General features: G+C 50.9%; 1 protein-coding gene across 1 annotated transcript in view; it reads left to right on the top strand.

Annotated features, from left to right (window-relative positions):
* LOC141167627 (disks large homolog 4-like) overlaps window positions 1-26,332 on the top strand; it is a 223,814-nt gene that overhangs the window by 109,908 nt on the left and 87,574 nt on the right. The window contains exon 2 of the mRNA XM_073655009.1: window positions 17,093-17,257. Within this exon, the coding sequence (XP_073511110.1) occupies window positions 17,093-17,257 (165 nt within the window). The remainder of the gene's footprint in view (window positions 1-17,092; window positions 17,258-26,332) is intronic.

Here is a 26,332-nt window from a genome sequence, read left to right as displayed (position 1 = left end):
ACTCCCCCTTTCCCTAGTGTCTGGGCTCCCTTCCCCTCATCCCTTCGTGTTGCACTTTCTTACCTTCACTGTGCGTGACATCATCACTGGCCGTGCATATTTAGGAGGAAAAAATGTTTTTTTTCTTCCTTTCTCTTTTGGTTATGGATTAGATTGCAGAGCAGTTCCACTATCTGTCTCTGGGGGTGATTGACCTCCGCTGTGAGGTTCAGCAGCCGCATCAGCGGCTACAGGTAGCTAACGTTGGGGGTCTCTGCAGGTAAGCCTGTCCAGCCTGAACCCAAGGTTGCCCTCCTGGACAAGTTTTCAGGAGGCAAGGACAAGTTTTTTGTATTTAAGGAGGCCTGCAAACTGTATTTTAAACTTCGTCCTTACTCCTCCTCTAATGAGGAGCCCTCGGGTTGGCATCGTGATCTCTCTACTGCAGGGAGATCCTCAGTCCTGGGCTTTTTCGTTACCGCAGGATTTGGTTTGTCTCCAGTCTGTGGAGGGGTTTTTCGGGGCTCTGGCCCTCATCTATGATGACCCTGACCGAGTCACCTTGGCTGAGTCTAGGCTACGCCGCCTTCGGCAGGGGATTCGGTCAGTGGAGACGTACAGCTCTGAATTCCGTAGATGGGCAACGGATTCCAAATGGAAGGACTCAGGCCCTGACGACATTGGCTTCTAAGGTCTTACTGAGAGGTTGAAAGATGCCTTCGCTGTATATGAAACCCCGGAGTCCTTGGAGGCTGCTATGTTGTTGGCCATACGTCTTGATAGATGCCTTCGGGATAGACGTGAGACCACCTTCTTGTCGTGGTAATGCCCCTTTGCCGGGGGAGCGGTTTGGCGGTGAACCAGTACTGGGGGAAGTGGAGTAACCCATTCATTTAGGTGGTCCCTCTGCATCGTACATTTCTCGGGAGATTCACAGAAAAAAAGTGGAAAAAGACATTTTATTTGGACCTGTCCTTCGATTCCTAAGTAAAAGGAGACTCGACTAACTCTTGGAAGACTGGAGTTGGATAAGCAAGGGGTGCATCTATCGCCAACCTGCAGTTCCCGCTTTTTCCTGACAGCAGAGGTGGTGCTAGAGAGCAAAACCGAGAAAATGTCTGTTTGTTGACAGTGGAGCTGGAGTTCGCATGGTTGATGCTGAGTTTGTGAAAACTCATGGTCTTGCTTGCTTTTTCCATCTTCGCCATCGACTCTGCGCCACTTGCACAGAAAGAATTTACTCAGATTGTACATAATGTAAAACTGAGGGTGGGGTCAGTTCATTGTGAGATAATCCCTGGCTATGTGCTGGACAGTCTTCCCACCCAAATTGTTTTTGGTCTACTCTGGTTGATGAAACATAATGCGTTGGTGGATTGGCAAACCATGGAGATTATTGAATGGAGAGATTACTGCCATGAGTACTGTTTAGATACTTCCCTTGCTCCTGTCTCTACGGAAATATTATCTGCTTTTCTGTCTGGTTTTGAGGACGTTTTTTCTGAGAGGGGGGGGTCAGGATTTCCCTCCTCATTGTGCTTATGACTGTCCTATTAACCTGACCCCCGGAGCTAAACTATCGAAGTCCAGAGTGTATAATCTTTCTGGTCCTGAGAGACAAGCCATGAAGGATTTCATTGCGGAAAGTCTGGAGAAGGGACATATCAGACCCTCAACTTCGCCCGTGGCAGCAGGGTTCTTCTTTGAGAAGAAGAAAGATGGCGGTCTACGTTCCTGTTTAGATTTCCAGGAATTAAATCAAATTACCATCCGTGATCCATACCCTCTTCCTCTGACTCCTGATTTGTTCAGCCAGGTTGTAGGAGCTAAGGTATTCTCCAAGTTGGATTTAAGGGGAGCCTACAACCTGGTGAGAATCAGAGAAGGGGGCGAATGGAAAACAGCGTTCAATACCCCTGAAGGGCATTTCCAGAGTCTGGTTAGGACTTTCGGTTTGACCAATGCACCTGCGGTGTTCCAGCATTTCATAAATGATATTGTCCATCATTTGGTGGGGAGGTTTGTGGTGGTCTTTCTGGACGACATTTTGTTTTACTCACCTGATTTTGAGACACATCGGGGGCTTGTTAAGCAGGTGCTCCAGATATTAAGGGATAACGAACTATATGCCAAACTAGAAAAATGTGTTTTTGCCGTCCAGGAGGTACAGTTTTTGGGGTATCTGTTGTCATCTTCGGGTTTTCGGATGGATCCGGAGAAGATCCGTGCTGTCCTTGATTGGGACCGTCCCGAGAACCTGAAGACTTTTCAGCGTTTTCTGGGCTTTACTAATTTTTACCGGAAATTCATCCAAAATTATTCAGTAATTGTGAAACCCCTTACTAACATGACTAAGAGGGGGTCTGATTTTTCCAAACGGTCAGATGCTTCCCTCCAGGCTTTTTCCACCCTTAAAGAACTGTTTTGCCACGGCACCTATACTCGGTCAGCCCGATGTTTCCCAACCCTTTATTGTAGAGGTCGATGCATCGGAGCTGGGGTTTGGGGCTCTGTTGTCTCAGGATTCGTCCCCTGGTAAATGGTTTCCATGCACTTTCCTTTGTAAAAAAATTATCTTCAGTTGAGAGGAATTATGAAGTGGGTAATAGGGAACTTTTGGCTATCAAATTGGCATTCGAAGAATGGCGACATTGGTTGGAGGGGACAGTCCATCCTATTACTGTTATTACTGACCATAAGAACCTGTCATATCTCCAGTCAGCTAAACGTCTCAACCCTAGGCAAGCCAGATGGTCCCTGTCTCTTACTAGGTTCAATTTTGTTGTCACTTTCCGTCCAGGGGTCAAAAATGTCAAGGCTGATGCTTTGTCCCGGAGCTTCCCTGGTGGTGGTGACCATGAGAACTCTGCCCCAATATTACAGAATGGGGTAGTCATTTCAGCATTGTACTCTGTACTGGAGGGTGAGGTGTTGGAGGCCCAGGGAGACGGCCCTGCCTCCTTCCCTTCAGGAAGGTTATTTGTACTATGAAGAGAGATCCCGCAGAATCCCACCACTGCCACCACTTGTGATGAATGGCACCAGAGAGATCCCGCAGAATCCCACCACTGCCACCACTTGTGATGAATGGCACCAGAGAGATCCCGCAGAATCCCACCGCTGCCACCACATGTGAAGGATCCACACCTCGTCACCCACCCGATGTCAGTTACATCAGACGGAACACATGATACGGATCTGCCCTTTGCACCAATGTGACGTTCCGCACCCCCTCGGGGACGCGTAAGGTCAGATTGGTACAGTTTTACACAGACACCCCCTGTCCACACAGGTACAAGAAGGCACCAGGAGTGAGAAGAGGTGGCGAACTCAGTCACTGATGTGGAACCACATTCGCTCACACACCTGAAAGACCCCTTCACTAGCCCCAGTGAAGCTGAACCTTGACGGCCTGGTAGAGCTGCCAAAAGCTTCTATTTAATATAATTCCTGTATAAATAGTATTAGTACAAAAGATATAAGCAGATAGTAAGAGTCAGTTACCAGTCAGATGAAAGGCCTGGATTGCGTGGGAGGGGCTGCCACATGGGATGCTTGTGGGTCCCTCTCTCTTTTCTGTGCCATCCCTCACACAATATATCGTCACGACCTCCCAGAGAAAAGGACCATGGGCAAGAGCTGCAGGAGCTCTTAACCTCTCTGGGTCACTCCCTCTTCTGCCCCCTGGTCTGGACCTAAATCTCCACCCCTGACCTCTCTCAGCTATAAGCTCCAAAAACTAAAATGGGCTATACTTCCTTAATGGACTGTCGCAGGGAGCTGATTCTGGTGTCATCAGATCCAGCCTGGCCCCTGCTACGCGGGGAGACCAAACACAGTGGCCCTAGGGGTTTCCGAAAGGCTGTGCCGTGTATCTCTCCATCCCTACGCGCTAGACTGTGCTGGAAGCCAGGGTGACATTCCTCATGTTCCTGTGATTCCAAATATCTATTTGGTGTATTGCTGGGATGTATCATATTCCCATAACTCTGTATTGAATTATAATTGTCTGACACAAAGGGAATGCCGCGTGGCTTGGGTCCACAGGGGGTCTTCCTGTAGCAGCAATTTGGTTGAGAGCTGCTGTGAGACATTTGTCTCACTGTCTCTCTGCCCCCTCCCTTCTTCTTAGCTGAAGCAGTGTCCAGTTACAGCTGTACACTGTAGACCATTATAATCCCCTTCCAAACAGGACACAATGATTGACATTGGATTATACCTACAATATTCTTCACATGTACCATCTAATCTGTGCCGCAAAGTAATTAAGGAATATCACAACTCTGTGCTTGCTGGTCATCCAGGTGGTAAGGCAACTGCGGGCCTTCTCTCTCGTCGATTTTGGTTCCCGGGGTTGTGGTTGAACACGTATCTGCTTGTATTATTTGCGCGCGTTTTAAAGTATCGCATACCCGTCTGTCTGGTATTCTACTCTTCTTCCGCTACCTATTCCTAGCAGACCATGGACACACTTGTCCATGGATTTTATTTCTGACCTACTGGTATCTGCGGGCAAAACTGTGGTTTTGGTGGTTGTGGATAGGTTCAGTAAAATGGTTCACTTTGTCGCATTACCAGCACTACCGAATGCCAAGACACTTGGTCAGGTGTTCATAAATGAGACTGTGAAGTTTCATGGGGTTCCCTCCGATTTGGTGTCCTATCGGGGGACCCAGTTTGTTTCCAAGTTCTGGAAAGCATTCTGTTCTCGAATGTTCTCTGTTTTTCCTCTGCTTTCCATCCTCAGTCGAAAGGACAGACCGAGCGTGTTAATCAGAATTTGGAGACTTATCGCAGGTGTTTTGTTTCCTGATTTTCAGACACAAAACACCTGAGAACTCTCCTAATTCTGATTGACGCCCTCGATCTGTCCATTTGACTTAGGATGGAAGGCAGAGGAAAACGACAGCTGCACCCCCAGTTTAGAACAGAATGCTTTCCAGAACTTGGAAACAAACTGGGTCCCCCTATCTGACATCACATCGGAGGGAACCCCGTGAAACTATCATTAATCATCTTCAAGATTCTATTGGCAGGTCACCATTCTTTGGTGCATACGGTTACTATCCACAATTTGGTACTTTTAGTGGAGGAGAAGCTTCGGGAGTTCCTTAGTAGAAACGTTTTGCTTCGTCGCTCTCCTCGGTGTGGTGGGGGGTTCTGAGTAATTTGAAGATCATGGGAGGCAGGTATAAACGAATGGCTGACAGAAAACACTTGCCAGGTCCAGACCTGAATGTGACTAACTTTGTGTGGTTGTCTACCAGGAATATCAAGTTGAAAGTTCCTTCTTGGAAGCTGGGACCCAGGTTTATTGATCCCTTTGAAATATCCGCCGTCATTAACCCAGCAGCGTTTTCGTCTTGAGCTTCCTCAGGCCCTTGAGATCCACAATGTGTTTCACAGGTCTCTACTCAAGAAATATGTGGAACCTCTTGAGTCCTCACCCCTGATGGTATTCTGGAGTTTCAGATTTCAAGAATTTGTAGATTCTCGTCTCCAACGTCGTTCTCTACAATACTTGGTGCACTGGAAGGGTTATGGTTCAGTGGAGAGGATGTGGGTTTCAGCATCAGAGGTGAACGCTCCGAGGCTGGTTCGTTCATTCCACACCCCTTATCCTGAGAAACCTGGTCCTGAGTGTTCGGAGGTCACTCGTAGAAGGGGGGTGTGATGATACAGTGTCAAATCTTAATAAGCCAGACGTTTAGATTTGTTAATCCAAGAGAAATACCCTATTATCTTTGTGTATTTGTGTCTGGTCAATAAGAACAGACCAGTATTTATATAACCCTGAATGTTGAATTCTATTCCTTTTGGAAAAAATGTTTACTATGCTAATGACCAATTTTACTAAAAGCCAGTTAGATGTTTTATTTACAACAGCTTCTGTGATACCAACTATGTAAATAGATTAGCTCAAACAATGATAGCTGAGCCCTGCACCTTTTACCTCTGAAATGTCTAATGACTAGTGATGAGCGAGTATGTTCGGTTAACCCTTTCGCTGAGTATACTCGGCCGAGCACCGAGTATTTATAGAATGCTCGGGCTTTAAGTTTTCGTCGCTCCGTCTACCTGATTTGCAACTGTTTGACAGATTTAATACATGTGAAGAATGCTGGAAAAACAGGCATTCCTGACATGTATTAAATCTGTCAAACAGTCGCAAATCATGTTCATGGAGTGACGAAAACTTAAAGCCCGAGCATTCTATAAATACTCGGTGCTCAGCCGAGTATACTCGGCGAAAGGGTTAACCGAACATACTCGCTCATCACTACTAATGACCCTTGAACTGTGGATGTGTACTTAAAAAGGATGTGCTTCTGTAGCAGTCAGACTTGAAACAGAGATTTTAGAAAGACTTTACAAGGAGAATGAGAGACATCCTTCAGGACAGTAGATGGATTGCATGGCATTACCCAAAGAGACACATTTAAATTCTGTATGATTCTAGCCTAAGGGTACCAGCCCTGACTGGAAAGATACGGATCTGCTTCATTAACCATCAGAGAGACATGGATACATTTTGGGGAGACCAGGGTGGGACGAGGAAGTCACCTGGCCCCATGGAAACTCTCAGAGAGGCCACATTGGGACCCTCGGGTCTCCTGGCCTTGTACCTCGATGAACTGCTAGCTTCCTAAGTTTTCCGCTACCTTCTCTTTGTGGGGACCCGCCAGAAGCGAGGGGCCACTGGTTGAGGTAGTCGGCCCTGGAAGTCTCCAAAGTCGCAGCTATTCTATCCCAGGTGGGCGGAGAAGGAAGGGTGAGACTGTGTAATGTTGTACCATCTTGGGTATTTGCTGGGACTGTTCTCTGTGTTTTATTTTCCGCTTGTTGGTTCAATAAAGTATTGCCACGCTTTTTTACCCTCACCCTGTGTTTTCTGAATAGCTTTACGCCCACCGAAGACCCCGGGTCTTCACAGGGGGGTACTGTAACAGGTGATTCAGATGTAACAGTCACTCTGCAGCTGGCTGCAGAAGATCTCTTCGTTTGGCATTGCAGATGCCTTATTAAATCTGTCTTACTTTAGGACCCAGCGGCTACCTGTCAAGCATGGTGTGGGAAAGACTTAGTGCAACACAAAGGGAAGAGGAAAAGGGGGGAGAGTGGAGACCTCTTAGGCTGATCTAGTATCACCCCTTCTCCACTAACGTCCCTATATTGGCTCTTCACCAATCGCCGCACTCGAACGTCGTCTTGTCTTTCCCTGGCGTTTGGCTCTGGCTAGGGAAGGGAGGGGGAAGAGTGCTAGTCGATCCCCTCTGACCACTAAAGACAACAAGGGGTAACAAACAAGGGAAGATAGCTTAGCTTTTAATCAACTTCAGAGAGATGAACACCCGTCCTCAAAGCTCCAGAGAGGATGAAGTAATGCCCTTGCTCTGAGCCTTCACAAAGGGTAGTGAGCATCACCTGCACCTCTCTCTAGCAGACAACAGGTATTTAGACCAGGGTGTTAATGAGCAAGAGGAAGGTAGCCGCTGGGTTTTAGAGACATCCTCTAAGAAGGTGTCTGTGATGCCAAACGTAGAGATATCTTGCAACCAACTGCTGGGTGACTGTCACTTTTGACACACCCGTGACACTACCTCCCTCCTGCTCTGACACCCTGGCCTGGGTGTTTAAATACTTTCAGTTTGTTACAAGGAGGCGCCGGTGATATTCACATGTTCCCTTGTTAAGGCTTGGAGCTATTGCAGTCTGCTTTCTTCCTCTCTGGTGCTTTGGAGAACGTTTGGTGTAATCTCTCTGAAGTCAGCTCAAGTGAAGTTTCTTCCCCCTGTGTTTGTCTCTCTTATTGTCTTTACTTTTATAGTGAGGACTGACCAGTGTTCATCCCCCTTCCCTATCCAGGGCCTAGCTCTAGGGATATACAGGCCTAAGGTTTGCTGGTTGGCGATTGATGAGGTACCAATATAGGGACGGTAGGGGAGACGGTGATATTAAATCAGCTTGGGGTCTCCACTCCCTCTTTCCCTAGTGTCCGGACTCCCTTCCCATCATCCCTTTGTCTTGCACTTAGTGTTACCATCACTGTGCGTGACACTTGGACCTTCTATCTTGTTTTTGATTTTGAGTTTGTGTCTCTTATGATGACAGTGGCACAGTGTCCTGATCTCTCTGCTGGGTCAGCTAGACTCCCCGACACCAAGATCATGATTAACACTCAGCTTCAGATGACCTCATCTTGCATAAAAAAAATCAGTAGATCTTAAAGAGGTTGTCCTCTACTTATACATTGATGCCCTATCTGTATAAATGCCTGCAATCAATCGCTTCCGATAACATCAACAAGCTTCTTCCACCTTTCAGCTGGGATCTTGGACTCTTCTTACAAACCGCTCCAGGTCTCTCATATGTCAAGGCGCCTTCTCCCAACAGCAATTGTAAGATCTATTCACAGTTGATCAATGGGATTTAGATCCGGACTCATTGCTGCCACTTCAGATCTCTCCAGCGCTTTGTTTCCATCCATTTCTGAGGGCTTCTTGAAGTATGTTTGGGGTCATTGTCCTGCTGGAAGACCCATGACTTAAAACGCAAATCCTGCTTTCTGACACTGGACACTACATTGCAACCCAAAATCCTTTGGGAATCCTCAGATTTCATGATGCTTTGCGCACAGTCAAGGCACCCAGTGCCAGAGGCAGCAGAACAACCCAAAACCAGCTTTGAACCTCCACCATATTTGACTGTAGGTACTGTTTTCTTTTCTTTGTAGGCCTCATTCCGTTTTCGGTAACAGCTCTATCTTGGTCTCATCTGTTCACACTGTTCAATCTTTCCCAGAAGGATTCTGACTTGCCCATGTACATTTTGACACACTGCAGTCTAGCTTTTTTTATGTATTTGTGTCAGCAGTGGGGTCTTCCTGGGTCTCCTGCCATAGCGTTTCATTTCATTCAAATGTGGATGGATAGTTTTTGCTGATACTGATGCACCCTGAAACTGCAGAACAGCATGAATTTCTTTGGATCTTGATTGGGGCTTATCCACCATCCGGACTATCTTGCGTTGCAACCTTTCATCAATTTTTCTTTACCGTCCACGTCCAGAGAAATTAGCTGCAGTGCCAAGGGAATAAACTTTTTGATTCATGTTGGGCACCGTGGACAAAGGAACATCAAGATCTGTGGAGATGAACTTGTAACGTTGAGAACCAAAATTGTTGAAAAATATCAACAATCTCAAGTCCTCAGTTTTCTTCTTCTCTTCCTGTTCTGCATTCTTACTGTGGACACACAATGCAAAGATTGAGTCAACTTCTCCCTTTTTTATCTGGTTTCTGGTGTGATTTTTCATATTGCCTACACCTGTTACTTGTCACTGGTGAGTTTGAACGAGCATCACATGCTTGAAACAAAGTACCCACAATTTTGGAAAGGTGCCAACAATTTTTTGTTTTGTTCCAATACACACAAAGGAAACAAACGCATGTAACAAGACATGTATAATTGCAATAATTTTCTGGGAGAAATATTTCATATTTTGTTAAAATTTCAATGTTGTCAACACTTTCGGCCTGACTGTATATCCTCAATGTCATCCCTCTATGAGTAGATCCTGGGTGTTGTGTTGGAAGGAATAAGTCCTGTGCCGTCCCCTGTACTGACCCCACATATATTATACATGTAAATGAGATCCCTGCTCAGGTGTCGTTTTTCTAAGCTATACAAACCCAACTTACCCATCTCATCATAGGCGAGGCCTCCGTCCCGCGTGGCGTAGGCGAGGCCTCCGTCCCGCGTGGCGTAGGCGAGGCCTCCGTCCCGCGTGGCGTAGGCGAGGCCTCCGTCCCGTGTGGCGTAGGCGAGGCCTCCGTCCCTTTATCCCATTTATAGAACGTGCCATATATGACGACTTTGTTTCCTATCCTTCAGCCCGTTCCTCACCCATCTACATATAGTTCCCCCAGTCCCGGCTCCTGGAGCTTCAGTATAAGGCTGTTATGTGGTTCAGGATCAGAGTCCAGATAAATCACATCAGCTGCATCCACCATCCAGATTTGCACTTACCTCCTCATAGACCCGACATGTTGGTTAGACATGACCCATTTTTCATGAATTCGTGCTGGTTATCCTTTATTATGTTGTTCTCTGCGATATAACTCTGCAGGTCGTCTCTTATGATGCCCTCATATATGTCACACACCACTGATGTCAGACTTACCGGACGGGAGTTACCTGGATCCACCTTCTTACCTTTTTTAAATATCAGTACCACATCGGCCTCCTCCAATCCTGTGACACCACCCCTGTTACAAGAAAGTCTAAGAATATAAGATACAATGGTTTGTCAATTACTGAGCTCAGCTCCCTCAGTATCCACGGATGAATGTCATCTGGGCCAGGGGATTTGTCAATGTATAATTTGCTCAGACGCAGGCGTATTTCTTTTTGTGTTAAACTAGTTATATTAGGTGGTGAACTTTGATTTTTGCCCTGTTGAAAGATCCCTGGAACAGACGATTTGTTAGTGAACATGGATGAAAAGTGCCTGTTTAATATCTCAGCCTTTTCTTTGTCCTCTACAATTATCTTGTTGTTATCGTCTTTTAAGGGGCCGATACCATCTGTTTTTCTTTTTGCAATTTATGCATTTATAAAAATTTTGGGGATTTATTTTAATGTCAGTGGTGATTTATTTCTCTGTAGATAACGTTGTAGCTTGATTTCTTCTTTACATTTCTTATTTAGATCTTTATACTCCTGAAATGCTATTTCTGTATTCGCGGCCCTTTTGTTTTTGTCTTATTACGCTTTGTACTGTCTTATTTATCCATAATGGTTTCTTTTTATTCCTGGACATTTTATTACTAGAGGGTATACATTTTCTTCAAGATTCTAGTAGTATATTCTTAAACATGCCCCATTTATGTTCAGTCCCCAGTTACTATGACATGGTCCCAGTCTACACGATTAAGCTCTTCCCTGAATTTGCTGGTATCAGTTTTCCTCAAGTTCTAGGTTTTGGCATTTCCCCTTTGGAATGTTTAATTGAAAATTACCATATTATGGCCGCTGCTTCCCAAATGCTCCCGGACCTGTAGATCTGAAATTGTGTATGGTCTATTTGACAGAACCAGATCCAGCAGATTACCAGATCCAGCAGATTACCAGATCCAGCAGATTACCAGATCCAGCAGATTACCTCCCCTGGTTGGTTCATCCACAGCTGAGAGAGGTCATTGTCCTGAACTATGGACAAGAACTTGCAGCTTTTAGCACAACCAGAAGATTCTATGTGTCACTGAATATCTGGATAGTTACCATCCCCCATAATAAGAACCCTATTATTATTTGCTGCCTTTTTAATTTGTTGCAGCATTTCATCCTCTACCTGTTCCTCTATATTAGGAGGCTTGTAACAAACTCCAATTAGCAGCTTTCCATTATTGCCATCCCCATGTACATTTACCCAGACTGACTATACATTGTCGCAGCGCCACCCTCAGTGTCGTCACCAAGCGCAGCCACCCTCAGTGTCGTCACCAAGCGCAGCCCCCCTCCGTGTCGTCACCGATCGCAGCTCCCCCAATGTCGTCATTGAGCACAGGTTTTAAGTTTGATTCAATGATAATACACATCCTTCCTCCTTTTTTGTTTTTTCTGTCCTCTCTATGTAATATATCCCTCCGTTTGTCACCCAGTCTTGGCTTTCATCCAGCCAGGTTTCCGTAATGCCCACCACCTCTTATTCTGTGACGGACATAAGAGTCTCCAGTTCATTCATTTTGTTTGCGAGACTTCTTGCCTTTGCCAGCAGGCATTTAATACTATTCGCACATTTATTTCTCCTTCTCACCTCCCTACTATTCCCTACTATCCTTGCATATCACAGTCCCCCCCCCCCCCCCTAAATTATCATTAACCCCTGCTGTTCCACTCTATCTATTGTATACCCTTATTAGCATGACTACCCTCCCTCCCCCTAGATCCTAGTTTAAAATCACCTCTGTCTGTCTGACCATTTTTCCCCCAGCACAGCTGCACACTACCCATTGAGGTGCAGCCTGTCCGTACCGTAGAGCCTATAGCTGACAGAAGTCAGCCCAGTTCTCCATGAACCTAAACCCTTCCTTCCTGCACAAATTTCTAAGTCACTTACTGTATTTATCTGTACTATATGACGTTCATGGCTCCGGTAGTATTTCTGAAAACACCACCCTGGAGGTCCTGGCCTTCAGCTTCTCTTCTAGTTCCCTGTAATCATTTTTAAGGACCTTCCACCTCCCTCTAACCTTGTCATTGGTACCGATGTGTACCATGACCGCTGGGTTTTCCCCAGCCCCACCCAGCAATATGTCTATCCGATCCGCAATATATCGAACCCGAGGATCCGGCAGACAACACACTGTTCGGTATTCACGGTCTCGGCTGCAGATGACTCTGTCTGTCCACCTAATTATAGAGTCCTCTACCACCAACATCTGTCTGCCCTTTGCTGCACTCCTATCTCCCTCACAACGGTCGTTTTCCTGGTTGCTAGGGGCAGCGTCCTGCTGTAGTGATCCCAGCCCTGGCCTGCTGGGTGGTGGTCCCGGGCCTGCTCAGTGGTGGTCCTGGGCCTGGGTTTGCAATCCTGATATCAGCCAAACAGGCATATTTACTAGGTTGTGACAGCTCAGGACTGGGCTCCCTGTCACTTTCGCCCCCTAACCCTTCTTGTAACATTTAGCCAGCTATGTACTTCTCTGTCCTGATCTTCTCCACCTCCACCCTCCAACATATCACTGGTCCCAACCAGAAGAGCCCAGCGAGCTCTAGACTCCTCTCCAGCTCTGCGATGCTCCTGAGTGTTGTAGCTGCACATTTAGATCCAGTATCTGGGCTTCCAGACATGTAACTCGCAGACATACTCACCTTCAAACGGCTGTTCAAGGCCTCCAGACATCTCACAAGACGCAACTGGTCGCATTGTCCATAAGGAGCACATACTAAATTGGGATAAACAATGGAAGGTTAGTGAGGAAAACACCAAACTATGCTGTTGTGTTAAACTATGATATTGTATTTAACTATGCACTTATCTACAGCCCCGCACTTAAAAGGCCGCCTTGGCAACGCTCTGCTGCCTCGCTAAGGATCGCTGCACCTCCAGTTCTATGAGTAGATCCTGGGTGTCAGGCTTTTTATTAGATCCTGGATGTCGAGCCTCTGAGTAGATCCTGAGTGTCAGGGGTCTATGAGTAGATCCTGGATGTTGGGCCTCTATGGCTAGATCCTAGGTCTTGGTCTTTGTGACGACACAGCTTTTCTTCTTAATTATGCTAGACTTGCATACCATATTTTTTGGTGACTTCTGAACCTGTGTTCTTTGGTTGGTCAACACAGACTATTGTTTGAATAATCCTGAATGTTGATCACTTTAGTTTGGTATTTGGTAATTGATGAATGGCTGCTATCTACAATGTATTGTCTGACAGTTTTGTAATATAGTGATTCAGGGTCGTTGAGCAATAGATGTTTGCTAGATAAGTTAAGTACTATTGTAGGGTGCTTGCCAGTCAACATTAGGGGATGAACAGTGGATACTCGAGCATTGTAAACTAGAATCATTATCCCTTACCCTTGACCTGTGAATGATGTCTTGAATGGACAAATTTGAACTATAAAAAGGGGGTCTCTGCGTCTGTTCAGAGAGACACTACAGAATGAGAGGCTAAGAGACCACAGCCCTGGCTGGAAAGATACAGAACTGCTCCATTGACCATTGCTGAACTCTCAGACTATTTGAAGAGTCCAGGTTGGGACAATCAGGTCACCTGGCCACATATCCCCCGACTCTAATCCCGACAGGCCGGCGGAAGGGTGAGACTCTGTATTTTGCACCATCTCGTGTATTTGCTGGGACTGTTCTATATGTTATTGATTGCTGGTGGTTCAATAAATTATTGTCACGCTGTTTACTATCATCCTGTGTTGTCTGAGTAGTGTTCTGCCCACAGAAGACCCAGTGTCTTCAGTCTTCTATGAGAAGACCCTGAAAGTTGGACCTCTTTGCGCTTATCCAGTATCCTGGTTGTCGGGTCTCTTTTGAGCTCATCCGGGGCGCTTTACGTGTGAAAAAAGGGTATACATAGCAAACAACAGTTATAATAATCTTGAACAAAACGTGATGGCGACTGGCACAGGAGAAGCGAGGACCCTGCCCATGAGGGCTCACAATCTACAAGGGATGGGTGAGGATACAGTAGGTGAAGGTAGAGCTGGTCATGCAGCGGTATGGTGGAGCGAGGACCCTGCCTGCGAAGACTCACAGTCTACAAGGGATGGGTGAGGATACAGTAGGTGAGGGTAGAGCTGGTTGTGCAGCGGTATGGTGGAGCGAGGACTCTGCCCATGAGGGCTCACAATCTACAAGGGATGGGTGAGGATACAGTAGGTGAAGGTAGAGCTGGTCATGCAGCGGTACGGTGGAGCGAGGACCCTGCCCATGAGGACTCACAGTCTACAAGGGATGGGTGAGGATACAGTAGGTGAGGGTAGAGCTGGTCGTGCAGCGGTATGGTGGAGCGAGGACTCTGCCCGCGAGGGCTCACAGTCTACAAGGGATGGGTGAGGATACAGTAGGTGAGGGTAGAGCTGGTCGTGCAGCGGTGTAGTGAAGCGAGGACCCTGCCCGCGAGGGCTCACAGTCTACAAGGGATGGGTGAGGATACAGTAGGTGAGGGTAGAGCTGGTCGTGCAGCGGTGTGGTGAAGCGAGGACCCTGCCCATGAGGGCTCACAATCTACAAGGGATGGGTGAGGATACAGTAGGTGAGGGTAGAGCTGGTCGTGCAGTGGTATGGTGGAGCGAGGACTCTGCCCGCGAGGGCTCACAGTCTACAAGGGATGGGTGAGGATACAGTAGGTGAGGGTAGAGCTGGTTGTGCAGCGGTATGGTGGAGCGAGGACCCTGCCCGCGAGGGCTCACAATCTACAAGGGATGGGTGAGGATACAGTAGGTGAGGGTAGAGCTGGTCGTGCAGCGGTATGGTGGAGCGAGGACCCTGCCCGCGAGGGCTCACAATCTACAGGGGATGGGTGAGGATACAGTAGGTGAGGGTAGAGCTGGTCGTGCAGCCGTGTGGTGGAGCGAGGACCCTGCCCGCGAGGGCTCACGGTCTACAAGGGATGGGTGAGGATACAGTAGGTGAGGGTAGAGCTGGTCGTGCAGCGGTGTGGTGGAGCGAGGACCCTGCCCGCGAGGGCTCACAGTCTACAAGGGATGGGTGAGGATACAGTAGGTGAGGGTAGAGCTGGTCGTGCAGCGGTGTGGTGGAGCGAGGACCCTGCCCGCGAGGGCTCACAGTCTACAAGGGATGGGTGAGGATATAGTAGGTGAGGGTAGAGCTGGCCGTACAGCGGTATGGTGGAGCGAGGGCTCAGTCTACAAGGGATGGGTGAGGATACAGTAGGTCAGGGTAGAGCTGGTCGTACAGCGGTATGGTGGAGCGAGGGCTCAGTCTACAAGGGATGGGTGAGGATACAGTAGGTGAGGGCAGAGCTGGTCGTGCAGCGGTATGGTGGAGCGAGGACCCTGCCCGCGAGGGCTCACAATCTACAGGGGATGGGTGAGGATACAGTAGGTGAGGGTAGAGCTGGTCGTGCAGCGGTATGGTGGAGAGAGGACCCTGCCCGCGAGGGCTCACAGTCTACAAGGGATGGGTGAGGATACAGTAGGTGAGGGTAGAGCTGGTCGTGCAGCGGTATGGTGGAGAGAGGACCCTGCCTGCGAAGACTCACAGTCTACAAGGGATGGGTGAGGATACAGTAGGTGAGGGTAGAGCTGATCATGCAGCGGTATGGTGGAGAGAGGACCCTGCCCGCGAGGGCTCACAGTCTACAAGGGATGGGTGAGGATACAGTAGGTGAGGGTAGAGCTGGTCGTGCTGCAGTATGGTGGAGAGAGGACACTGCCCGCGAGGGCTCACAGTCTACAGGGGATGGGTGAGGGTAGAGCTGGTCGTACAGCGGTATGGTGGAGCGAGGACCCTGCCCGCGAGGGCTCACAATCTACAAGGGATGGGTGAGGATACAGCAGGTGAGGGTAGAGCTGATCATGCAGCGGTATGGTGGAGAGAGGACCCTGCCCGCGAGGGCTCACAGTCTACAGGGGATGGGTGAGGATACAGTAGGTGAGGGCAGAGCTGGTCGTGCTGCAGTATGGTGGAGAGAGGACACTGCCCGCGAGGGCTCACAGTCTACAGGGGATGGGTGAGGGTAGAGCTGGTCGTACAGCGGTATGGTGGAGCGAGGACCCTGCCCGCGAGGGCTCACAATCTACAAGGGATGGGTGAGGATACAGTAGATGGGGGTAGAGCTGATCGTGCAGCGGTATGGTGGAGCGAGGACCCTGCCCGCGAGGGCTCACAGTCTACAAGGGATGGGTGAGGATACAGTAGGTGAGGTGAGAGCTGGTCGTGCAGCAGTTTGGTGGAGCAAGGGTTACTGCAGGCTTGTCAGAAGAGGTAGATGGCTCATGCGATCCACTGTGAGGTACAAGAGACGGGTTATTACGGTGTTAGATCTATGGGGACTCTAGGTGTTCACACACAGGACTCCAGTTGAGTTATTTCCTACCTAGAAGGGGTGAAGCCTTGCAGCTGCTCCTGGTTGTCTCCTGGTGCTGTGTGTCTGCTGTAGTAAGAAGGTTGAGTGCACTGTCAGCCCTGTATCCTGTTTGCAGAGCATTGGCGTTGTATTGTACATTACATGCTCTGCTTGCACCCCCTGCAGGACACGAATCTTACTACAATGTTCTCCGTGTATAACCTGTGCTGAAAGTCATGTCAGGATACACATGATCACAGTGCTGACTGTGCTGTACACGGTGTAATAAATGAATCAACAGGGTGACTGTAGACTGTATGGTACGCGGCTCGCGGCGGTGACTGTATGGTACGCGGCTCGCGGCGGTGACTGTATGGTACGCGGCTCGCGGCGGTGACTGTATGGTACGCGGCTCGCGGCGGTGACTGTATGGTACGCGGCTCGCGGCGGTGACTGTATGGTACGCGGCTCGCGGCGGTGACTGTATGGTACGCGGCTCGCGGCGGTGACTGTATGGTAATGTATGTTTTGAGCTTTTACTTATTTAGCCATCTTGTATTCCAGAAATACCGGTACCAGGACGATGATTCCCCCCCTTTGGAGCACAGCCCGGCCCACCTGGCCAACCCTATGAAGGCTCCTGAGCTCGTACACGTGTCCGAGAAGAACTTATCACAGATAGAAAATGTCCATGGCTACGTCTCCCACTCACACATCTCCCCTATGAAGGTAAGTCCAGCCTCGCCCCAGGAGCTGACGAGCGCAGAAGCGGCTTCAGTCTCTGCAGGGTCTGAAGAAAGCAGGTGACATAGTGCCCCGTCTACGATGGCGAACGAGTATCTACAGTCCTCATGACTATTGTGTAACAGACCGTCTGCCAACAAGGTGACCTCTTCACTGGAGAACCAGACCGTGTAGGACGGTGTTAGGGCCGTGTCTGGCTGGCGGGTAGGACGGTGTTAGGGCAGTGTCTGGCTGGCGGGTAGGACGGTGTTAGGGCAGTGTCTGGCTGGCGGGTAGGACGGTGTCAGGGCCGTGTCTGGCTGGCGGGTAGGACGGTGTCGGGGCCGTGTCTGGCTGGCGTGTAGGACGGTGTCAGGGCCGTGTCTGGCTGGCGTGTAGGACGGTGTCAGGGCCGTGTCTGGCTGGCGGGTAGGACGGTGTTAGGGCCGTGTCTGGCTGGCGGGTAGGACGGTGTTAGGGCCGTGTCTGGCTGGCGGGTAGGACGGTGTTAGGGCCGTGTCTGGCTGGCGGGTAGGACGGTGTTAGGGCCGTGTCTGGCTGGCGGGTAGGACGGTGTTAGGGCAGTGTCTGGCTGGCGGGTAGGACGGTGTTAGGGCCGTGTCTGGCTGGCGGGTAGGACGGTGTCGGGGCCGTGTCTGGCTGGCGGGTAGGACGGTGTCGGGGCCGTGTCTGGCTGGCGGGTAGGACGGTGTCGGGGCCGTGTCTGGCTGGCGGGTAGGACGGTGTCGGGGCCGTGTCTGGCTGGCGGGTAGGACGGTGTCAGGGCCGTGTCTGGCTGGCGGGTAGGACGGTGTTAGGGCCGTGTCTGGCTGGCGGGTAGGACGGTGTTAGGGCCGTGTCTGGCTGGCGGGTAGGACGGTGTTAGGGCCGTGTCTGGCTGGCGGGTAGGACGGTGTTAGGGCCGTGTCTGGCTGGCGGGTAGGACGGTGTCGGGGCCGTGTCTGGCTGGCGGGTAGGACGGTGTCGGGGCCGTGTCTGGCTGGCGGGTAGGACGGTGTCGGGGCCGTGTCTGGCTGGCGGGTAGGACGGTGTCGGGGCCGTGTCTGGCTGGCGGGTAGGACGGTGTCGGGGCCGTGTCTGGCTGGCGGGTAGGACGGTGTCGGGGCCGTGTCTGGCTGGCGGGTAGGACGGTGTCGGGGCCGTGTCTGGCTGGCGTGTAGGACGGTGTTAGGGCCGTGTCTGGCTGGCGGGTAGGACGGTGTTAGGGCCGTGTCTGGCTGGCGGGTAGGACGGTGTTAGGGCCGTGTCTGGCTGGCGGGTAGGACGGTGTTAGGGCCGTGTCTGGCTGGCGGGTAGGACGGTGTTAGGGCAGTGTCTCATCACTTCACTATCCAACAATCCAAAACGACTTTTTGAAATCTTAAACTCCCTCCTGAGCCCTAAAGCACAGGCCCCCATCACCAACCTCAGCGGGGAGGATCTGGCCACTTATTCCCTAGAAAAAATCCACCACATCCATCAGGACATCTCAGCCCAATCTCCTCAGTGCCTGGATCCCCTTCCCTGCTGCACTTCAAGCTCACTTGCCATCTTTGAGCCTGTTACATAAGAAGAAGTTACCCAGCTCCTCGCTTCTTCTCGCCCTACAACCTACAACAATGACCCCATTCCCTCACATCTCCTGCAGTCCCTCTCACCGGTGGTCACCACTCACCTGACTAAAACATTTAACCTCTCTCTTTCTTCAGGTATCTTTCCCTCCTCATTTAAACACGCCGTCATAACCCCTTTACTTAAGAAGCCATCCCTGGACCAGAACTGCGCTGCTACCTACAGACCGGTCTCTAATCTTCCCTTCATCTCTAAACTCCTGGAACGCCCGGTCCACTCCCGTCTAATCCGCTATCTCTCAGACAACTCTCTTCTTGACCCTTTACAATCTGGTTTCCGCTCCTTACACTCCACTGAAACTGCCCTCACTAAAGTCTCTAATGATCTACTAACAGCCAAATCCAAAGGTCACTACTCCCTGCTGAGTCTCCTGGATCTCCCTGCTGAGTCTCCTGGATCTCCCTGCTGAGTCTCCTGGATCTCCCTGCTGAGTCTCCTGGATCTCTCTGCTGAGTCTCCTGGATCTCTCTGCTGAGTCTCCTGGATCTCTCTGCTGAGTCTCCTGGATCTCTCTGCTGAGTCTCCTGGATCTCTCTGCTGAGTCTCCTGGATCTCTCTGCTGAGTCTCCTGGATCTCTCTGCTGAGTCTCCTGGATCTCTCTGCTGAGTCTCCTGGATCTCTCTGCTGAGTCTCCTGGATCTCTCTGCTGAGTCTCCTGGATCTCTCTGCTGAGTCTCCTGGATCTCTCTGCTGAGTCTCCTGGATCTCTCTGCTGAGTCTCCTGGATCTCTCTGCTGAGTCTCCTGGATCTCTCTGCTGAGTCTCCTGGATCTCTCTGCTGAGTCTCCTGGATCTCTCTGCAGCATTCGACACTGTGGATCACCAGCTCCTCCTCACTATGCTCCGCTCTATCTGCCTCAAGGAAACCGTTCTCCTCCTACCTCTCTGACCGCTCCTTCTCTGTATCTTTTGCCGGCTCCTCTTCCTCTCCTCATCCTCTTACTATCGGGGTCCGCAGGGCTCAGTCCTAGGCCCCCTCCTCTTCTCTCTATACACTGCCCCTATTGGACAAACAATCAGCAGATTTGGGTTCCAGCATCGTCTCTATGCTGACGACACCCAATTATACACTTCTTCCCCTGACATCACCCCTACTATAATACAAAATACCAAGGATTGTCTTTCCGCTGGGTCTAGCATCATGTCCTCCCTCTATCTGACACTGAATCTCTCCAAAACTGAACTTCTTGTGTTTCTCCCCTCTACTAACCTAACTCTACCTAACATCGAAATTACCTTGGAGGGTTCAACCATAACTCCCATCAGCACGCCTTGGGGTCATATTCGACACTAACCTATCCTTTACTCCCTATATCCGATCACTCACTCGCTGTTGTCACCTGCATCTTAAAAACATCTCCAGAATCCGACCTTTTCTCACTTTTGAAAACTGCAGAAACTCTTCCTGTTGCTCTTAATCACTCTCGTCTGGACTACTGCAACTCTCTTCTGATCGGTCTCCCTCTTACCAAACTGTCTCCTCTCCAATCCGCCCTGAATGCGGCAGCCAGGGTCGTATTTCTGTCCAGCCGCTTCACCGATGCCTCCACCTTGTGCCAGTCATTACACTGGTTACCCATTCACTACAGGGTCCAATATAAACTCATCGCTCTCACCCACAAAGCTCTCCACAGTCCTGCAGCGCCTTATATCTTCTATCTCATCTGTATTGCCATACACTGTCTCACCTTGTATTGAGTTTGTCTGCATATGTCCTCGCTGAACCACTTTACGACCTATGACGTATAGCTACGTCCAAGGTTGTCTCTCTCCCTTTGGTGCAGGCTCCGCACTGGAAGCGTATCATTAGCGCCACCCATCAGCGCGCCGGTCACATGATCGTGGGATGGCGATGTGTTGGCATGACAACCCGGGGTCTGCAGGAGATGAAGCCCTGCTGTGTGTAGCACAGGCGGTCGGATGATCGCAGCTTCTAGTCTCGAAAGGAGACTATGGAAGACAGTGAAAAGAAAAAAAAAAAGTTTTTAAAAATAATTAAAAAATATATAAAGGTTCAGATCACCCGCCTTTCGCCCCATTCAAAATAAAACAATTTAAAAAAATCAAATATACACATATTTGTGTCGCCGCGTTCAGAATCGCCCGATCTATCAATATATAAAAGTAATTAATCCGATCGGTAAACGGCGTAACGAGAAAAATCAAAACGCCAGAATTATGTTTCTTTTGTCACCACAACATTGCAATAAAATGCAATAACGGGCGATCAAAGCATTGTATCTACCCCAAAATGGTATCAATAAAAACGGCAGCTCGGCACGCAAAAAATAAGCCCTCACCTGGCCCCAGATCCCGAAAAATGGAGACGCTACGGGTCTCGGAAAATGGCGCCATTTTTTTTGACAATTTTTTTTATTCACCATGTAAAGAACCTATAGATGTTTGGTGTCTACGAACTCGTAATGACCTGGAGAATAATGATGGCCGCTCAGATTTAGCATTTAGTGAACATGGTAAAAAAAAAACAATGGTAGAATTGCACTTTATTTGCATTTTCCCGAACTTTGAACTTTTTTTTCCCCATTTTCCAGTACACAATATGGTAAAATCAATGGTGTCATTCAAAAGTACAACTTGTCCCGCAAAAAACAAGTCCTCACACGGCCATATTGACGGAAAAGCAAAAAAGTTATGGCTCTGGGAGGTAGGGGAGCAAAAAAGCAAAAACTGAAAGACCCAAGGTGGTGAAGGGGTTAATCCTGTCAATAAATCAATAACATTGAGAGAACTTTTAATTAGAATATCTAAAAATACTAGTGTAAGGATATTACTCCAAATACATATATACGGCCGATACATTACTGCATTATCTGTATCATCCTCTCCGCCTGTCCCCGTCAGCTCTCGCCCCTCTCCGCCTGTCCCCGTCAGCTCTCGCCCCTCTCCGCCTGTCCCCGTCAGCTCTCGCCCCTCTCCGCCTGTCCCCGTCAGCTCTCGCCCCTCTCCGCCTGTCCCCGTCAGCTCTCGCCCCTCTCCGCCTGTCCCCGTCAGCTCTCGCCCCTCTCCGCCTGTCCCCGTCAGCTCTCGCCCCTCTCCGCCTGTCCCCGTCAGCTCTCGCCCCTCTCCGCCTGTCCCCGTCAGCTCTCGCCCCTCTCCGCCTGTCCCCGTCAGCTCTCGCCCCTCTCCGCCTGTCCCCGTCAGCTCTCGCCCCTCTCCACCTGTCCCCGTCAGCTCTCGCCCCTCTCCGCCTGTCCCCGTCAGCTCTCGCCCCTCTCCGCCTGTCCCCGTCAGCTCTCGCCCCTCTCTGCCTGTCCCCGTCAGCTCTCGCCCCTCTCTGCCTGTCCCCGTCAGCTCTTGCCCCTCTCTGCCTGTCCCCGTCAGCTCTTGCCCCTCTCTGCCTGTCCCCGTCAGCTCTCGCCCCTCTCTGCCTGTCCCCGTCAGCTCTCGCCCCTCTCTGCCTGTCCCCGTCAGCTCTCGCCCCTCTCTGCCTGTCCCCGTCAGCTCTCGCCCCTCTCTGCCTGTCCCCGTCAGCTCTCGCCCCTCTCTGCCTGTCCCCGTCAGCTCTCGCCCCTCTCTGCCTGTCCCCGTCAGCTCTCGCCCCTCTCTGCCTGTCCCCGTCAGCTCTCGCCCCTCTCTGCCTGTCCCCGTCAGCTCTCGCCCCTCTCTGCCTGTCCCCGTCAGCTCTCGCCCCTCTCTGCCTGTCCCCGTCAGCTCTCGCCCCTCTCTGCCTGTCCCCGTCAGCTCTCGCCCCTCTCTGCCTGTCCCCGTCAGCTCTCGCCCCTCTCTGCCTGTCCCCGTCAGCTCTCGCCCCTCTCTGCCTGTCCCCGTCAGCTCTCGCCCCTCTCTGCCTGTCCCCGTCAGCTCTCGCCCCTCTCTGCCTGTCCCCGTCAGCTCTCGCCCCTCTCTGCCTGTCCCCGTCAGCTCTCGCCCCTCTCTGCCTGTCCCCGTCAGCTCTCGCCCCTCTCTGCCTGTCCCCGTCAGCTCTCGCCCCTCTCTGCCTGTCCCCGTCAGCTCTCGCCCCTCTCTGCCTGTCCCCGTCAGCTCTCGCCCCTCTCTGCCTGTCCCCGTCAGCTCTCGCCCCTCTCTGCCTGTCCCCGTCAGCTCTCGCCCCTCTCTGCCTGTCCCCGTCAGCTCTCGCCCCTCTCTGCCTGTCCCCGTCAGCTCTCGCCCCTCTCTGCCTGTCCCCGTCAGCTCTCGCCCCTCTCTGCCTGTCCCCGTCAGCTCTCGCCCCTCTCTGCCTGTCCCCGTCAGCTCTCGCCCCTCTCTGCCTGTCCCCGTCAGCTCTCGCCCCTCTCTGCCTGTCCCCGTCAGCTCTCGCCCCTCTCCGCCTGTCCCCGCCAGCTCTCGCCCCTCTCCGCCTGTCCCCGCCAGCTCTCGCCCCTCTCCGCCTGTCCCCGCCAGCTCTCGCCCCTCTCCGCCTGTCCCCGCCAGCTCTCGCCCCTTCCGCCTGTCCCCGTTCTCAGAGAACCTTGAAGCATGCCTACCACTCTTATTAATGTCTAGATGATCCCAGTGCAGCTGAGACCCTCCTTCTGCAAACAGATAATTAAAGTTGGTTATCTGATGGATCGCACACATGAATTCCAGGCTCAGTTTGCAAGAGAGTGTGGGAGGCGACAGATTTATGGCATGTGTAGCTGCCTGATCGCCTTTAGCCTCCCTATGTTCAAAGAACTGTAAACAGACTGCTTTGTTCCTTTTCTAAGTTGAGTATTGTTTTTATGAACAGCAAGAGTCTTATAGGTATGGCAAATATATTTCCGGCGTCGTGATGAAGTGGTGAACGTAATGCATTGATTTAAGTCACTGGGCTATCGCTGCATCAGTCCCATGTTAAAATCTGACAGATTACACTATATATGCCATGTTTCCTATCTATGGAAAACTAAAATCATAATAGTAAATATGACATGTATATCTCCCACCTGGGACATCCAGGGGTGAAGATTTCTTGAAAGTTGGAGATCTCTTAATTATTTGGACCCTAGCCACCTCCCATGACCAGCCCCCTTATGAGCTCACCGAAGAGTGGTACGTGCGTGTGGTTTTTATGCAATCAAATCAGATTGAGTTTGTCATTGTCAGCCCTGGAAGACACAGTTCGCTGTAGTTCTGTACTCCACTACAATCCATGCCATTTCTGTTACACAGGTTTAGTAATTCTCTTTCGTTATCCTTTTTATTTTGTGTGATTTTATATTTGTTATAAACACTTCCTACTTTTTGGATTAAATATATAACATGTAATAGCTCTGTTCCTCTTGCTCTATAAACCGCACCCCTGAAGCCACACGCTACCTGTAATGGGTATACAATTGGCCTGTATAAATGATTGGGGGTGGCAGCTAGTTTCTGTTGTCATTGCTGAGCTGGCAGTGACCTACATGGGGTATATATATTTTCCATGCGTTGGAATCAGAAGTGTATATACCATACTCATTTTGAGTTCCTCATTAACTGGCCTAATGGTGAAAAAAGCCGCGGCCTAATCCATCACTCGTCTGTCAATTCCATAATTATCTTGACGATTGGAGGCAGCTGAGTGTTAGTCAGTGACTATTGGTACCAGCCGCGAGATCGGTGAGATTCCCTGGCTGTGTTCTGTTGGCAAATTGATGGCAACCGTGCAATCTGCGTGATCTCCCTGCTGTTTCCCTGACACCCCATCATTCTCTTCCTCTCCCCATATCCCCCCTCCTTCTCATCCGCTCCCCATATCCCCCCGTTCCTTCTCATCCGCTCCCCATATCCCCCGTTCCTTCTCATCCGCTCCCCATATCCCCCCGTTCCTTCTCATCCGCTCCCCATATCCCCCCGTTCCTTCTCATCCGCTCCCCATATCCCCCCGTTCCTTCTCATCCGCTCCCCATATCCCCCCGTTCCTTCTCATCCGCTCCCCATATCCCCCCGTTCCTTCTCATCCGCTCCCCATATCCCCCCGTTCCTTCTCATCCGCTCCCCATATCCCCCCGTTCCTTCTCATCCGCTCCCCATATCCCCCCGTTCCTTCTCATCCGCTCCCCATATCCCCCTCCCTTCTCATCCGCTCCCCATATCCCCCCGTTCCTTCTCATCCGCTCCCCATATCCCCCCGTCCTTCTCATCCGCTCCCCGTATCCCCCCGTCCTTCTCATCCGCTCCCCATATCCCCCTCCCTTCTCATCCGCTCCCCATATCCCCCTCCCTTCTAATCAGCACCCCATATCCCCCCGTCCTTCTCATCCGCTCCCCATATCCCCCCGTCCTTCTCATCCGCTCCCCGTATCCCCCCGTCCTTCTCATCCGCTCCCCATATCCCCCTCCCTTCTCATCCGCTCCCCATATCCCCCTCCCTTCTCATCCGCTCCCCATATCCCCCCGTTCTTCTCATCCGCTCCCCATATCCCCCCGTCCTTCTCATCCGCTCCCCATATCCCCCGTTCTTCTCATCCGCTCCCCATATCCCCCCGTCCTTCTCATCCGCTCCCCATATCCCCCGTTCTTCTCATCCGCTCCCCATATCCCCCGTTCTTCTCATCCGCTCCCCATATCCTCCTTTTCCAGTCTTCCTTCTTCCTCTCTCCGGGATCCCTCCCGCTTCTTCCTCTGTGCTGTACTCCTTTCCTCAGCCTGCTCCCTTCCTTCCTTCCTTCCTCCTCCATTCTTGGAGCGGCTTCCCCCCTGTTGCCTGGTTGCAGCCACCTCTCCATTCATCGGCGGTGCTCCCCCTTCTCCGTCATCTGCACCCCTCCCCCTCACTCTGCGGATCCCTGTCTTCCCCGTGTTTCTCTGTGTGTCACTCATCGCTGGATGTTCCTGGGTCTCGCAGCAGCAGCATCAGCATCAGCAGCAGTCGCCTCATCCTTGCGCTTGCTGCTCCTTTCTCTCGCCCCCTCAATGCCTGCATCTCACTCCTCCTCCCACCTGGATTCTGTAATGTGACGAATTAAGGGGCAGAGACCACCCCAATATGAGGTCCCCCAGTAGGAAGATGATGGTGCATTGCTGCCTTGTCCCTGGCCTTTGTGTTGTGGAGTGACAGCGGTCCGCCAGCCTCCCCCCCGCTACCTCTCACTGCGCACGGTTCCTCCCTGTCTCTCGTCTTTTCTCTTGTCCCGTCTTTTTCTCCTCCCTCCGTTCATCACTCACTTACCTCAGCCTCCTCCTCCTCTGTAGATCGGGGGGAGAGATGTTTGTATCTGTATGGTACGCCAAAAAAATGGGGAGACGCTTCATAAGCAACGTCAGGAAAGCAAAGAAGCAGAGACAGCCGGTGAGTTAGTGCGAGTGTGCAGGGTGAGTGTGCACTGCGAGTGGAGGCACGGGGAGCGTGCATTCCTAGATGCTGCACGGTGAGTGTGCACTGCGAGTGGAGGCACGGGGAGCGTGCATTCCTAGATACTGCACGGTGAGTGTGCACTGCGAGTGGAGGCACGGGGAGCGTGCATTCCTAGATACTGCACGGTGAGTGTGCACTGCGAGTTGTGGCACGGGGAGCGTGCATTCCT

Source organism: Phyllobates terribilis, unplaced genomic scaffold, assembly GCF_046119375.1.
Source record: "Phyllobates terribilis strain yellow unplaced genomic scaffold, ASM4611937v1 Scaffold_11__3_contigs__length_659146591, whole genome shotgun sequence".
Classification (NCBI taxonomy): Eukaryota; Metazoa; Chordata; class Amphibia; order Anura; family Dendrobatidae; genus Phyllobates; species Phyllobates terribilis.
The sequence above is the reverse complement of the archived record's forward strand: the minus strand, read 5'-3'. Positions and strand labels throughout refer to the sequence as shown.